At 40.7% G+C, this 15,527-nt stretch overlaps 1 protein-coding gene across 2 annotated transcripts in view; it reads left to right on the top strand.

Annotated features, from left to right (window-relative positions):
* The first annotated feature begins 3,840 nt into the window (after window positions 1–3,840).
* The window catches only part of TMEM196 (transmembrane protein 196), a 41,473-nt gene continuing 29,786 nt past the window's right edge, over window positions 3,841–15,527 (top strand). Inside the window, exon 1 of one of the 2 annotated variants that reach the window (XM_016217066.2) lies at window positions 3,841–3,990. In XM_016217066.2, the coding sequence (XP_016072552.1) occupies window positions 3,844–3,990 (147 nt within the window). In that variant the 5' untranslated portion in view covers window positions 3,841–3,843. Of the gene's footprint in view, window positions 4,009–15,527 lie in introns of both variants that reach the window. The other variant, XM_087821422.1, reaches the window with a different exon arrangement.

Raw genomic sequence — 15,527 nt, 5'->3', positions numbered from 1 at the left:
AAATATATTTTTGACATGAATAAAAGGTTATAATAAATACAGTATTAAGTACTATGCTTCTTGATCTTTAAATAAGGGGGGGAAATCCTCAAAGTTTTATTTTCTTTTTTCCCTTTTTGACTGAATCATTTTGTCAAAGCCTAGCTAAGTTTTTGGGTACAACCATTTTTAATCATACTGACAATAGAATTAAAATGTTAAATAGACTTGTAGCCATTAAAAACTGCTAAAGGTTTGTAACAGTTTCGTGATTTTTCTTTTCCTTAATCTTCAATACTACATTGGTCATTCTGCCCAGTGCCTAGGGTCACCATACAAATTTAATTTATCAGATCTCAAAATTAATCAGGTTCATATTTTGATCTTTTCAATCACTAATGCTTGTTAGTGGTTGAGTTAGTTCATTAACTTACTTCATTATATTAAAACAGGTGGTATTTTTTTACCAACTCCTAGATTTTCCTTTGTTCATGTATTAAAATGTCCATAAATCTTACTTGGGTAAATGGGTACAGAAGGATCTCAGAACTCTTAAATACTTGTTAGCAGAACTTAGGTCCTTAAAGAGAGCAATTATGAAGAATTTTATTCTGATTAGCTGCTATGTTTAATAAGATCACTTTGAGGTTATGCACACATTTATATCCATTGTGTTATATATAAGCCAGCAGGTGGCAAACTTGAGATTTTTTGTTTTATTGCTCGTGTTGAAGATGTATTAAACAATGTGTCAATGGATCTCATGAACAGCTCTTTTGGTGTAAGAAAAATTAAACCCTCTAATTGTAGAGCCGCTGGTATTTGGATAGCAAGGTACTTTAGTTTTCTCTTGAGTTACTATTATATCCTATAATTCATTCTCTAACAGATAGCTTTGAGACATGTAAGATGCCAGTTTGAACCTATTTTTTTGCTGTGATTTCCATGATTAAGAGTAAATTTTAGCTGCTCTTGCATTTACTTTGGTGGGGATCTTTACACAGTTTAAAAGATCGTGCAATATATACTTTGTCTCCCAGAACAGGTAATGTAATATTCTTTTGAAAGTTTTAACATTGATCTTCATGTTTTAAAACATAAACAGTAATTTCTTCTGTGGGGAATAATTTTTTATTTTATTCCTACAACTATTTCTTTTTTAGTGTGGCTTATTGGTAGTAATGGATACACGAAGATGAATTTGACTTTTTTCATGTACATTTGATTTTCAAAAGGTTTGGATTTTGCACCAATAATAAAGGATCAATCAAGACTGGTTATGTTGAGGCATATGATTAGGCTTTGGGTATTTAAGTAAACATACTCTATCGATCACATTCAGAGACAAAGATTCAGTCATAATACATGATTTGCCCATTTCTTTCTCTCTGTGAAATTCATCTACTCTTTTTTTTAAAATTTATTATTTTTTTAAGTTTTATTATTGTTTAAAATATTACAGATGTCCCTTTTTCTCCCCAATGACTCGTTCCACCCCATTCCTTCCCCCTCCCCTGTCCCTCTCCCCACCGTTGTCCATGTCCTTGGGTTGTGTATATATGCACATAAATTCTTTGGTTACTCTTAATGCTATCTCTATGTTCTCTACAAAATTCATTCTCCTTTATATAAGTTACATTGCTTTCTATACGTCTGTTCTATTTCAACAATAACTATGGTTTGTTCTTCTCCTCCTAATGGGGAATTAAAAAAAAAAAAAAAAAAAACCAACAGCAATGACTAAAGACAAACCAAAATTAGGTAATGAGATGCTTCCTGATTTCTACATATAAATTGGATCATTTAGATTACTTCTAAAGATTAAAATAAAATAATCTATGCTTCATTAAAGCCAAACACTATTTGAAGGATTCTAACAATTGACTTCTTGGTGGAATGAGACTTTAAAAGGTAGAAAGTGAATCCACTAATTAGTCAACGTAAATGTTTCAGTTAGTTCTCCAAATATCACAATAACTGAGGGCTCCTTAAGGCCTAATAACTTATAGTTCTCCCTTCCTTGCTTTTTTACTTACAAGGGAGGAGTACACAAACTTTTTTAAGTGTAGAGTCTAAATATAGCAGAAGGAAACTAAATTATAGTGTAAAATTGAATTAAACTATGAAACAAGCCCTGAGTCAAATTTAAGAAAACCGAAACTTCCACTTATGCTGTAGATTGCATATCGCTCAGCCTTCCTGTTCCCATCACTGGGGCTTTGCAAAAAGAAGCTTCTACTCAGAAAGGCGCCCACCCTGCGCTAGGCTGCGTGTATTCGGAGGTGAAGATACCCTGGTCTGGGTGGCGCGTCCCCGTTCCACCCTCTTTCTATTAGCCTTCCATTCGTTTCCAACTGGGGAACCCACTTTTTGAGAAAGATGCCCCACACGCCAAAACACCTCCTCATTCCCCCTTTCCCGGGTCTGCTTGATGGAATGCCTTGTGATTTTTCATGGGGTCCAACCAGCGACGTGAGAACAGGGTCGGGACCCAGCGACCTGCAGCCTTGGCGAGTCCCTCCCGCAGGGGCACCCAGGCCGGGGCCGGCCCCTGCCCTGCTGACTGGCCAGGGCAGGCTGTCCCACAGCTGCGCAGCCGGCCAGATTTTCGTCTTTAATAGGGTGCCCTCCGATGCAGTCCTTAAATATACGCATCTGCTGAGTTCCAGCGAGAGCGCAAGGTCCCCGTCCTGCCTGGTCTGGCCGCGCATCCCGGAGCCTGCAGTGGCGCTTCCAGGGGACAGCGGGCGTCTGCGGGCCACACCTCGGTGGGGCTGTGGCATGTCCCTCACCCCCGGACAAGGAAGCCCGGAGCCTGGCTCTCCCCGGGAGAGGAGTCCCGTGGGGAGGGTCCCTCCGCGCCCTGGCGAGCTGGGAGTCCGGCCTCCCCCGCCCCCCGCGCGCTCTGCCTCCGGCCGCCCGCGGCGCCCCTTCCCACCCGCGTCCGCGCAGAAGTAAGTTTCCCCCGCATCCAGCCCGGTTGACGTAGGCATCCCTTCCCCTCCCATCTGGACAGGAGCCCAGGAGGCGGCGAGGGGGGGCGGATGCGGAGGTGGGGAGCGCGCGTGTCGCCGAGGTGAGGGTCCCGAGGCGAGGCCAGGCGAGGGCCCGGCGAGAGGATGGGCGCCGGGCCCACGAACAGACGAACGCGTGTCCCTCTTCCTCCTGAATCCCAATGAGGTCACTGCGATGAGAGAGAGTCGGATCCAGAGAGAGGGGGAGGCCGGCGACGACGACGAGGCAGAAGGAACCCAGACGGGGAAAGGCCACCCGCCAAGGTCGCCGCTTCTGGCCGCGCGGCGCTGACCCCGCCCGCGCGCCCGGCCCGGGGACCGCGGGACTCGCACAGGCGCTTGGTGCTGCCACGAAAACAAAGGAGAGGCGCGGGCGCGGGCGCGGGGGCTCGGAGCGCTTTGGTGCGGCGCCCCGGCAGCAGAGCCCCTCTCCGGGCCGGGGAAGGAAGGGCAGCCGGGCGCCGAGCAGCGGCTCCCCGCCGAGCCCCGGACGCGGCAGGACTCTGGACAGCGCCCCGCGGCCCCGGGTTCCCGCTCCCGGCGGGAAGCCCCGCGGCCGGTCTCGGCTCCTCCGCGGGGCTCCGGCCGCCGATCCTCCCCCCATCCCCGTCTGAACGCGCCCGGGCGCGCGGAGCAGCTGTGTCGCCTGTGGCCCGATCGAGGCGAGAGGGTCTCCGGCTCTGGAAACCCGGCCCTTGTGGATAATGCTTCGCTGGTGAAGAAAGAAAAAGTTTTGGGGGGTCTGGCAGGGGGAGGAAAAGAGGGGTGGGGGGGAAGGAGGAGAGTGGAAGAAAGAAGGCGGATGGTCGGTTTCCCGCTCTGATCTGGAAGGAATGATGCCCGAGGAAGGATGTGCACCAGCGGCCAGATTATTGGGAGCCTGCTGGTGCTCTCCGTGCTGGAGATAGGGCTGGGGGTGTCCAGCGTGGCCGTGGGGGCGGTCAGCTTCAGCCTGGCCCTCCGACAGCACAAGCCGCAGCTCGGAGACTCGTCCCCGGTATGGAGCGGGGTGTGTGTACGTTGAGCCATTTCACTCTTTACCTCTTTAGGGCGACGGTCCGCGCGCGCTAGGCACCCCTCCCCGGGGAGGCGAGGGGGCCGTGAATCTCCCCGGCCTGCCCGGGCTCCCCGGGCCCGCTGAGCCTCTTTATGTCGCCTTTTTGTTGAGCCCAGCAAGTGTTTTTCCTTTCCCCTCTCCTTGGCTGGAGACCAAATGAACCGCCTTTGTTCAGGGCTGGGGAGGGGGCAGGTGGCGCCCCGCGGTGCCGGGGGTCCCGCCTGCCAAGGGCGGCGCAGCCTCTCGCGCCTGCGAGGAGGGGCCTCTGAATGCAGACGCGAGAGCGCTGTCTGGTGCCGGGACCAGCGAGGATAGAGTTAGGCGTTTGTTGCTGAGGACGCCGGGGGCAAGCGAGAGAAATGGGACAAGAGGAGAAGTGTGGCGGGAGCGAGGAAGGCGCATTTCGTCCCGGGAATCGCTGCCCGGAACGGTGCCTGGCTAGCTTTCTGTACCTCACGTCTAAAAACTCTCTCGCAAGTTCCAGGCAGTGCGTTGAACAGCAAATGGCACGGTATTTATCAACGGTCTAACCGGAGAGATGCTCAGCTCAGAGAGTGGCTAAGGCTAGGAGGAAATGTCATCATTTTCTCTAGGTCAGGAGGCTGACCCGAAGAGCTGCTTGTTTATTTGCTTGAGGTGACTGGCCAGGAAAGCCTGAGGGACCCATTCCTTCCATCGAGAATCAATAAGACTACTCAGCACTGTTCCTAGTATTGTGGAAATCAACTTTCTCCTTTGAGTTAGAAAGCTGCCGTCTCCTTCTGGGTCTCTAGCTCCCTCTTACTTTAGATAATTGGATAGGATGTTATTCTATCCCTGATCATCAATAGGTGTAATTAACAATCATGGCTTAGTTACTTGTGCTTTCAGTCACTGAAAAACAAAAACAAAAAAGATCATGTATGAGGTCAAGAAAAATTATTTCAAAGTAGTTCACTTTTGAGAGAAATTCTAGCATTCTTAAAATTAGCATAATTCTGTTTTAGAAAATTTAATATTTTAATTTTTCAAAGTGAAGTGAATGTTTTTAAATTGCAGAAGTTAAAAGAAAACTGGTGCTCAATTCTAACGTTGAATTCTTCCAAGAATCCTTGTTCTAAATTCAATAAGTTACCACCAACCTCTGAATAATTACCTTTCTTTATTATGGAATTTTAATAATGCATATTTTAAACTTAACTAAGAAAGCCTAAAAGTCAAATCTTAAATCTGATTTTACATCTTATATTATTTTAAGAGCTGTAGTTATTATTATTATTTAACAGAAATAGCCAGGCTCTAAAACTTCTTTCAGTTGTCAAAATGAAATGTAATGTCAACATTTAAAGAAAGGGGAAGAAAATGTGATATTTTGGTGGCTTATGAGGGAGAAACCTCACTTTTCAAATCACTTTCCCTCTGAAAGGTAAGAGGTTGAGTGAATAAACTTAGGTTATCTCTAAATAGTATTGAAATATCCCATTTATCTTCAGGAATAAAAAAAAAAAAGTTGCATCTGCTTGACATCATGTAAGAAAAGTAATTAAATGATTTTATCTCTCTTTCCAAACTATTCACTATTATCTAGATGAGTTGATATATGTGTATATACAGAAAATGAAAATCTTGAATCAGCTCAGTGAAAAGCAAATAAAACAGTAATATATACAGTCATTATCATAAAGGATTGTTTCCATTTTTAACTGGTTCTTTAGAGTAACCAAAATTCACCTGTGGTTCTAGAACAATAGTATTGAATTCTATTGTCTGATTCAGTAAAATTTAAAAAAAACACTTGCCTGTGATTGAATGAATGGATTTGAAACTAGAATGCTCACACAGTTGGCTACTTTTATAAACTCAAGTTTAAAAAGAAAATTTGTGAAGGATTCAATATCAAGTTGTGATGGTTGTTTATCAAATAAGCTTGCTAAGTTGATTTTTTAATTATTTTTCAGAGGTCATTTCTGATAGAGTCTGAATTATCTCTTAATTCTGTCAATGATGAATTCATAGAACCAGCATTTATAGAGGGATGGCCATGTGCAAGGCATTTTACTGTTGAACACAAAGGCTATTAAGATGGATCAGAATGCCTAGTCGAGGAAACTGTATCCCTGACCAGTTAGAGTTTGGCCTCAGAGAGATACAGGGGCAGGTAAAGGGAAGAGAGGTGGGGGTGACCCATGAAACATCCATGGGAAAACAATTATTCTTCTCTTGATCTTGCAAGTTTATTGAGACTTGGAATTAATGTTTCACAGTGTTGAGTAATGAAATCTGGAGTCTACCTGGGTGCAGATCCCAGATCTACCATTTACTATCTGGGTGACTAGCCAAAGATTCCTCATACGTTGTAAAATAGTGCGTTAGAAGCACAGGTGAAATAGGCTCTTACTAAAAAGCACAGCATGTAGTAAGCACCTAGTAAATGTGAGCAGCTAATACTGGGTGCACAGACTGGCAGAGAAGAGTGAGAGAAGGAAAACCTTTCGGGCAGCGTGATGAAGGCAAAACCTGGGGCAGGGCGGGCTATGTTTCAGGGAGAGGTTCCTCTGGTTCTCTGGGGCTTAGGTGTGTGAGGGAGACATGGGGCCGGGAAGAGTGGCTGGGGCCAGATCCTGGGAGGTTGTTTTCCAGTTCAAGGCAATGGATTTATTTCTTCATATTTTCAAAATAAATAAATAAATAATAATAATGACAATTCTTATTTTCTAAAAAAGACTCCATGGAGATGCAAAGGAAAACTACACATAAAATTATAAATCTCCCTGGTATTTTGTGAATTAAAAATCTGTATTATTTATGGACAAAGGTTGGTATTTTATAATAACCTGTCAGGATAACCATAGTCTATCATCAGAAGTTTTTTTCAGCACATTAATACCATTATTATAAGATTTCTGACTTAAATTTTAGAAGTCAATGGAAATAAAAACTATACTCTGAAAAGACTACTTCTTATATATGGAACCCGACATAATAAGATTTTTATCTAGGTCAAGTGCACTAAGAATTCAGATAACTATTTTGATTATATGCCCCCAAAATATTTTAAAATTTTTAAATGGCTTCCAAATAAAATTATACCAACATAAAGGGTTTAAAATCCATGAGATGGGTGCTTATACAGATTACTTTCAGTTACTATCTCATAATCAGGCAGAGTGCTTCTGTTATCAGTTTAAAGGAGGTGGACATTTAGAAGGAAAAAAATCATTTCACTATAATTCCATAGAGACAGAGAACTAGAAATGCCTTTATAACATGTTACTCTTCCTGATTCTCTGTTATAGCTGATATAGTCACCTCATTAAAAGCATAAAAGAAGACATAACTGTTAGATAACAATGAATGAACCATTGAGTAAACTGCTTTGGAAAAGACATAGACATGTGAAGTATAATTGATGTGTAGGATTTATTAGCAGAGAGTTACATAGACAAGTCTATGTTTCCAGGTTGCTGTGTGATGGTCACTTTTGTCAGTCTCCAGTGCATCATCTATAATGGGAACGGACTGTGTTTACCAGCACACAGATTCATGGAGCCAAGAGAAATGTACTTTGTTGCTCTAGGTTGGCAGTTGGAAATCTAGAGATTCAGATGATGGTGCCCAGAACAACATCTGATTCTGAATTGTAGTTGATACATCCCATGCTAAATTCCATCATGTATATCTGATAATCATTCTACAAACTAAATAAATTAAAAGGATTTTCTAAGCCTTGTTTGTTGGCATATAAACATAGTCTTTTACAATATTCAAAATTTTTCTTATCTAAATCATATAAAGTTGAGTAATTTTATTGCTTATTTTTCTGGAGCATACTTGATATGTATATCATAACTTTATCTGCTTAATAAATCTGATCATGTAGGTGAGTGGAATGTATAGCATAGTCAAAGCACATACCTGTTATGTGGCCTCCTGGTTCACCATGGCAACAACTGAGCCAGTTTTAAGATTGTGGTGAAATTCGCCTACTGTGTATTCTGATCCATACCATAGCAGGACAAAGGATGTGCTCTATATAAATGATAGCTGCTCCAAAGTACTATTTTTAATATTAAAATCTGTCTAATTCATTTGAGGAAAAAGACAAAACAATGAAGTGAAAGAAATCCCTCAAACAATTACTGCAAATGTACAAAATTTGAAGCTAGTGAGTCTCTGACCAGATAATATATCATTATTCACCAGAGTCAAAATAGGTAACACAAGGGGTTCATATCCTTTAGCATGAAATAAAAACACTGCCCCATCCTAAGAAAAAACTACAGTTGTATATTTATACCTCATTTTAAAATTAATTTTAATTATGCAAGTAATTCATAAATAAATTCTCATTTCAAAGGGTTAAATAGGATTAAGGCTGAAGTTCTTTTTCCTACCGTGTCATCTAAATTAGCCACAGTTATAAATTTAGTGTGTAATCTCATAGATATTTCTCCATGCATAAATAGTATTGTTTGAACATAGAGACCATTTTGATCAAGTTTCTGGATATAATAAAGCCTACTTATGAACTCTGTAGAGCCCAGGTAAAGAATCTCTTTCTTATTCTCAACTGCTACTTGCTATCTACTGGGGTTAGGTTAGGGTAATTATATAATTAGCAATTAAATAAGTAAGCTAAGCATAACTACTGGGAAATGTAGTTACTATTCAAGGGACCTGGGTCACCTTTAGTCATCTATTTGTTGACAATTTGCTTGATACAAACAATCCAAACAAAGTCAAAGTCTTTCATTTGGATGTTTTGCCTAAACTGTTCAAGCATGTTCTCTACATTGACTTAATTATTAGTCAGATCATCTAATACATTCTTTGAACATGGTCAAGAAATATAACCTCTTTGTATATTTACTTGGCCCTGAGATAATACTTAATTTTCTTGGTAGATAGAGTGTAGCCCAGCCATCCTAACTGAAGTGCTGGTTTTTAAAGTTCAATAAAAGCTAGAATAGGTTTGGTGGGTATGTACCCACCCACCAAAGGAGGAAAACCGTCAATTTAGGATCAAATGATGTTGGATCATTCACCTGTGAAGTGAACAGACTTTTATTTTACTACTCTACTCTTTCTCCATAAACACACACACACACACACACACATATATATTCAATAGTATTTCTATACCTAAATAACTAAGTCCAGAGTTGTTCAAGATGCTTTATTTTCTTAGTAATTTAGTCAAATTACCATATAGTCACTCTGCAGATAGATGTTGACTTCAACATGCCAAATGGACAATGCCAGAATAGTTAGATGATAGTATATAAGGACTCTGATTGATTGTCTTTCTAGGAGAACAAGTGAGAGACAGAAAGAGAGAGAGGGAGAGACAGAGAAGAAACTATGTGGTTACTTTCATCGGTCACGTTCAAAGCCACGCTGTCCTTCTCATGCATACAGATCTAATGTAGATATACTTTATTCAAACTGAATGATAGTTTGGATCCATACATCCCTCTCAGTGTAACTGTGGCACTAGATAATCTATGTATCTTCATTAAGTCAAGGAGAGAAACACCAGTACCTATTTCATGGGCTGCTGTGAAGCTGCAGTGAAAATAAGACAATGCTTACAAAGCTGTGGGGACCAAGCCTGGCACAGAGTAAGTGCTCAGGAGCCTTCGCAGCCTTTTCTCTCTCCTGTCCTGATGCTGCTCCGTGACTGCCTGGGACCAACAGCACACCAGTGGTGCGCTGCTCCTCAATATTTCTTCAACCCCCTTTACCAACTCTAGTTTGACTCATCTTTTTTTTCATGTATAGTACGTGCCTACTTAGCTTTTGATTTAATTCAGGTAAATACATTAACGACTACAAAAAATGTACCAAAATATCTGCATTAGATAAAGCTGCTGCTATGACACATCTCTCTCTTTGTTTTCTTTCGGAAGTGGAGAGGGTGATAGAAACATTCAGTAATCAGATAAATTAGACAGTTATGTAAGGCAACTCAGACAGTAGGGATACTGTAACTACTATTTATGTCATAAAACAAAGTCCTCGAAAAATATATAAAACCATGTAAGTCTTGTCATAAAGTCAAAATACAAATACAAATTAATACTTCTAATAAACATACTTAATATCTTGGAGGCTTGTACTGTTTTGCTTGAACTACCCAAGCAGCTTTTGAAGCAGTGTTTACTACATGTTTTATTATTAACGGATCCATCAATGAAGTATCTATATTTCAACGATTCTTATAATGTTAATTAGTGCCCACGATCTTTAGCATCAGTATTAAGACTCCCGAGAAGCAATTCTAAGTTCCATTAGTTCATGATCTATTATTAAATATTGGACAAAATTATATGGTCAAGGCAAAAAGAAAATATTAGTGCTTAAGTAGATCACCTTAGGAGACGGTGGCTTGAGCTATTTATCCTGTAGAAATAATACTAGGCAGGATGTTTTCATATATATTATTATTTCCAATCTTAACAACTTTGTGAAGAATGCAGTATTTTATAAAGTTTATGTGGAAAAAAAGAAGTTACCTAGTGTCCACTGTTATTTAATCAGCTGAGTTAGTATTTAAAGCGCTGTAGTCTTATTTCAAGATATGTTCTTTTTCTGTTGCATTGTGTGGAAAATTTTAAGGAAAAGTCATTCACTGAAGCCTGACCTCGTTATTTGTTCCCGCTCCTGAGTATATGAGTCAGGCAGGATGGCATAAAGGCCAGGTCCCAATCACTGTATCCATTTTCCAGAAGAGACTGGCATAAGCCAACTGATCAATAAACTCAACCCCTGTGTTCTAAGAAGAGTGTGAGATTTTAGACTAAGTTGTTCTTCCTCTTGGAGCTTAAATTTTAGCCTTAAAAATAAGACTAAATTTTACATCTCAACTGATTGTTAAATATTATGAAGGCAAGTCGGGAAGACACAAAACAGCATATTTAAACATAGTTCATTCAAAATGAGAGGTTATCAGTGAGGGGTCAAGGATGACTTTCTCATGAAGGGAGAACTTTTCCAGGCCTTGGGGACTGGGCAGGTTTCCAGTGGATAGAGGAAAGATGTACTAAGCAAGCTATTCCCATGTGTAAAGTCATGGAAGGGACAACGAAACGAGGAGTTTGTGGGGGATTGAGGAGACCGGACTTGATAGAGCTAAGACATGTTCACCTAAAAACTAGTAAGTAAAGATCTACCTCATCTAGATAGGATGGGGCAGCTTTAAAAGTGTTCAGAAAGAATGGCTAGGTTAGTCTGCTCTTGATTCTCGACTAAGCTTGGTGAGCTCTGCTGGGTAGAACTTGATGATCATGAGGGGAAGGCCGTTGAAATTGCTGCTCAATTTCAAGGCAAAGCACCAGCCCTTGGTTCCAAGACGTGTATACTGGATCCAAAGAAAGACCTGAGGAAACTCTTGAGACTTGAGCAAAGTGCAAATCTACCATCTCAAACTTAACCCCAACTTCAGGTGACTCTTGTTATCCATCACCATTTATCCCCTTGATGCCCTGTTCCAGCTCCATTCACCAACAGATTATTTTTTAAAAAGAAAAACTATCATAACACAGAATTGGAACTGAATACAATGCACAATGAATTAAGTATAGGAAGGTTTCATTACATGAACATGGAGGGGGATGTGTGAAGGAAAGGCATCCTGAGGATCGAGGCTGATCCTTTCTGTACAGAGAAAGATTTAGGTCTTGAGCCTGTGGGAAGGTTCTGAGATTTGGGGGCTTAAATTCATTTAGAAGAGCTTGCATGTCAATCAGCTACATGCTACTTTGCTGATTTCTTCTGAAATTCATTCTTGTGTATTGCTGGTTTCATTCAGTTACTTTACAGTCTCTAAAAAGGTTTCTTTTAGTTCCTGCTGTGCGGACCATTTACCACTGTGGCGTTTTTATTTCCTTCTGTCCCTTGAGTGCTTTTGGTTTAATTTCTTTGTCTGCTGTGGTTTTCTGAGCCCATGCGCTCTGATAAGCCACCAAGATGACCTGGTGGTAATGGAGGACTTCTATCACATCAGCATACCTGTTGTACATATTACCGTATTTTATTTTTCTGTGAAGCTGGTTATATTTGTGAGATATTGTGGCTCTATTGATAAAAAAGTACACTTACCCTTTTCCAGTTGAACCTTTGAAATTTTGAAAATTTCAAAATTTTCTGGAATAGAAGAAATATTGTATGTGGATCTATGTGCCTTGCTTTATTCTAGTGTTCTGTTTGGGGGTAGAAAATAAGAAATTGTTCTAGCTTAAGGGGGAAAAGGAGCAGTGCATAATTAGCAGTGTATTCCATGGACTAAAGGAAAGAGAGAAATATATGTAGAAAAGTGGAAAAGTGAGTTCTTATAAAGATAGACACTAGGCATAAAATGCAGAAGAATTGGTAGAGGGGAGAGCAGAGGTCACTGAGGAGATCAGTAAATCTATCGAGGGCAGAACAAGCGCAAGGAACTGAGCTGTGAGCGTCTGTAACTCAGAGCCCAGGACTTCCAGGGGCAGGGCTATGGAATTGGGGCCGAATCAATGTTGGGGTCAACGGCAAAAGCACTTGATGGGCCTGAGCTCTATTGTCTGCACTGGGCTGGAATGAGTGAAAAGAGGAATGACAGCTCGGTGTGGGGGAAGGACTATGGAAAATCAAGAGAGGTTCCTGTTCCCGGTCTCGTGAGCCAAATGCTCATTCTCCTTAGCTCTCTTTCCTGTAAGGTTTAGTCAACAAATATTGATTCCTCAGCTATAGTCTATGCTCTGAGTTAGATTCGAAGGATCCAGCAGTGAATAAAATAATCATGATCCCTGATCTTCTGAAGCTTAATTTTTAAAAGAATATAGACAATGAATAAATAATGCACAGATTATCAATGACATATTGTGACATGTTAAACAGGAGAAATACAGCCTTATGAAGAATATAACTGTTATTAATAATAAGAGCATCATGAAAAGCTTCTCTAAGAAAGCAGTATTTCCTGAAAGATAATGAGACGTTACGCAGATGAAGAGGAGGAAGAACATTGTTCTAAGCAGAGGGAACAGCATGGATTGAGACCCTGAGGTAGGAAACCTTTGATGTGTCTGAGAACTTGAAGAAAGACCAGAGTGACTAAAATATGACAAGTGAGCAGAAACATATAGAAGGCACTGGTCCAAGTGGAGAGGCAAATGGGAAACAATTAAGACACATGCTGCCATGCTTTGTTTTTTCCCTAATTTTAATAGGAGCCACTTAAGGTTGCAGTTTAGAAAACATTTTAGAGTCAGACAAGTGATGAAGCCACAGGTCTAGTTAGGAGGCTACTGGGATGCAGATACAATGGTTGAATAAGAGAGAAAGAATAAAATAAAAATAGAGAAAGCACAGATATTTGTCAAGACTCTGTGTTTGATTAGATGCCATTGTAGAGTCAAAGTAGTAAGAATGGGTCTCAGATTTAGGGATCCAGCAACTGGTAGGATCCCATTTACTCTTCTGAGAATTAGATAATTAGGAAAGGAAAAACTCCCATGTATGTGTGTAAGGGGGAGTGGTGGTAACTGTATAAGGTGGGGAGAGATCAAGGGTTTACTTGTGATCTGTTGAGTTAGAGGTGCCTGTGAAATATCCAAACGGAGAGATGCTGTGGACTGTTAGATGGGTCCAGAGTTCAGAAGACAGGACCATGCCAGAAACAGGAACATGGGAGTAGTCTGTAAATACATGAAATACATGTAAAGGCATTTAGAACCATGGGAGTGATTGAACAACCCAAGACAAAGCCATTCGTTGTTATAATATTCAGAAGTTGAATAGTGATGCAGAAATAGAAAAAAGGGACTGAGCATTTGAGCCAGAGAAATATGCTGAAGACCAAGAGGGCATGGTGTCTGAGAAGCGCAAAGGAGAGGGCTTCCGTGTAAGATGAGCACTGAAAGGGGGGGTCATGGCTTACGGTAGAACAGCGGGTGTGTCAGCCAGGCCCAGGTCCACTAATGGGAGAGTGGGAAGGAGGAATATGGAAACCGTTCGGTGTAGATGCCTCCTGGTGAAGGGAAAATGGGCCTGTGTAGAGAGCTAGAGCAACAGACGTATAAAGGTCTGGAATCTGGGAAGGTTTTTATGTTTAAGGGTGGTATCGGCTCACTTTTGCACACTGATGTCAGTGATGAAGTAGAAAGGAAATATAAACAGAGAGGAACCCTTTGAGCAGGTGCAGTGTGATTGAATTAAGAGCTGAAGTGGAGGTTTCATGTTGATAAGTTTTATCTTTGTCTATTGTAAAAAAGAGAGAGCAAGATGAGTGTGAATAAAGATGAGGAGTTTTTCACACTTAAAGGTGAGTGGTGAGAGGCATCTCTGATGGCTTCATGTTTTCTGCCTAATCTGAGATCTGCTGATAGTAAAGAAGAGATAGAAGTCTGGTTTGAAGAGAATTTCATTACAATGTTTCCTTTCCCTGTTGGCTGAGAATTATAATTTGCACGATATATACTGGATACTGACCTAGAAATAATTTATTCCAAATTCACCACTTCACAGATAAGCAAACTGGAGCCCAGAAAATTAGCACTACTGATATAGAACCAGGGCAAGAGTCCAAGTCCTGGTCCACCACTGTTTCCACAGATCCTTCAAAATATTACGTATCCTTAAAATAAGTGCTCAACCAACAGGAAAGTGCAGTTATCTGGCTACTGCCCCAAACTAAAAAAGAATGATCTCCAATTATTGGCACGGCTAAACTATCATGGAGATATAATAAGCATTTTAACAGATTTTAGGGGTTTTCTTCCAGTTGGGAGTTTCAAGGGAACAGCTTTTTACATAAATAGTGGTGTGTTCTCCATGGTGCTTTTCCAAAGCAACTAAGAAATTGAAGCTAATTTTTAGAAGTTTGCTAATGTTTCCAAACCCACAAGAGCTAGTGATCAACTTAGGTAAGTGAATTTCCTTCAGGAAGGCTTTAGAAACAGATTCCAAAGCTCATTTATCAAGCTGTACACATTCGATGAGCTTGGACAGGGTATGTCAAAGTCCTGTAGCTCTGCATATTTTCTGTCTGAGTGTTTTCTTTTTAATTCAAACATATAGGAATCAAAATTAACAGATTTAGTATACTATTTGCCTAAATTAGCTAATAAAAAATATGTTTATATATATTATGCCTTCATCTAACACTTCAAAAATTTGTCAACCTATATATAAAGATAGATGCCTTTAAAAGGGTCATATGGACAAACAAGAAAAACAAACAAAAACTCACAGACACAGACAACACTATGGTGGTGACCAGAGGGAAAGGGGTCAAATCTATGGTGACAGAAGATTTGACTTTGAGTGGTGGGCACACAATAGAATATACAGGTGATGTATCACAGAATTTTACACTTGAAACCTATGTAATCTTATTAGCCACTGACATCCCAATAAATTTAATTTAAAAATTTAAAAATAAATAAAATAAAGGGCCATATTTTAAAAAGTGCTCTTTTTCATAAATGTATCCTTAGCCATGGATATTGAAGAGTGTTCTT

This window comes from Miniopterus natalensis, chromosome 10 (assembly GCF_054644295.1).
Source record: "Miniopterus natalensis isolate mMinNat1 chromosome 10, mMinNat1.hap1, whole genome shotgun sequence".
Classification (NCBI taxonomy): Eukaryota; Metazoa; Chordata; class Mammalia; order Chiroptera; family Miniopteridae; genus Miniopterus; species Miniopterus natalensis.
Note: the sequence above shows the minus strand (reverse complement) of the source record. Positions and strands in the feature narration are given on the sequence as shown.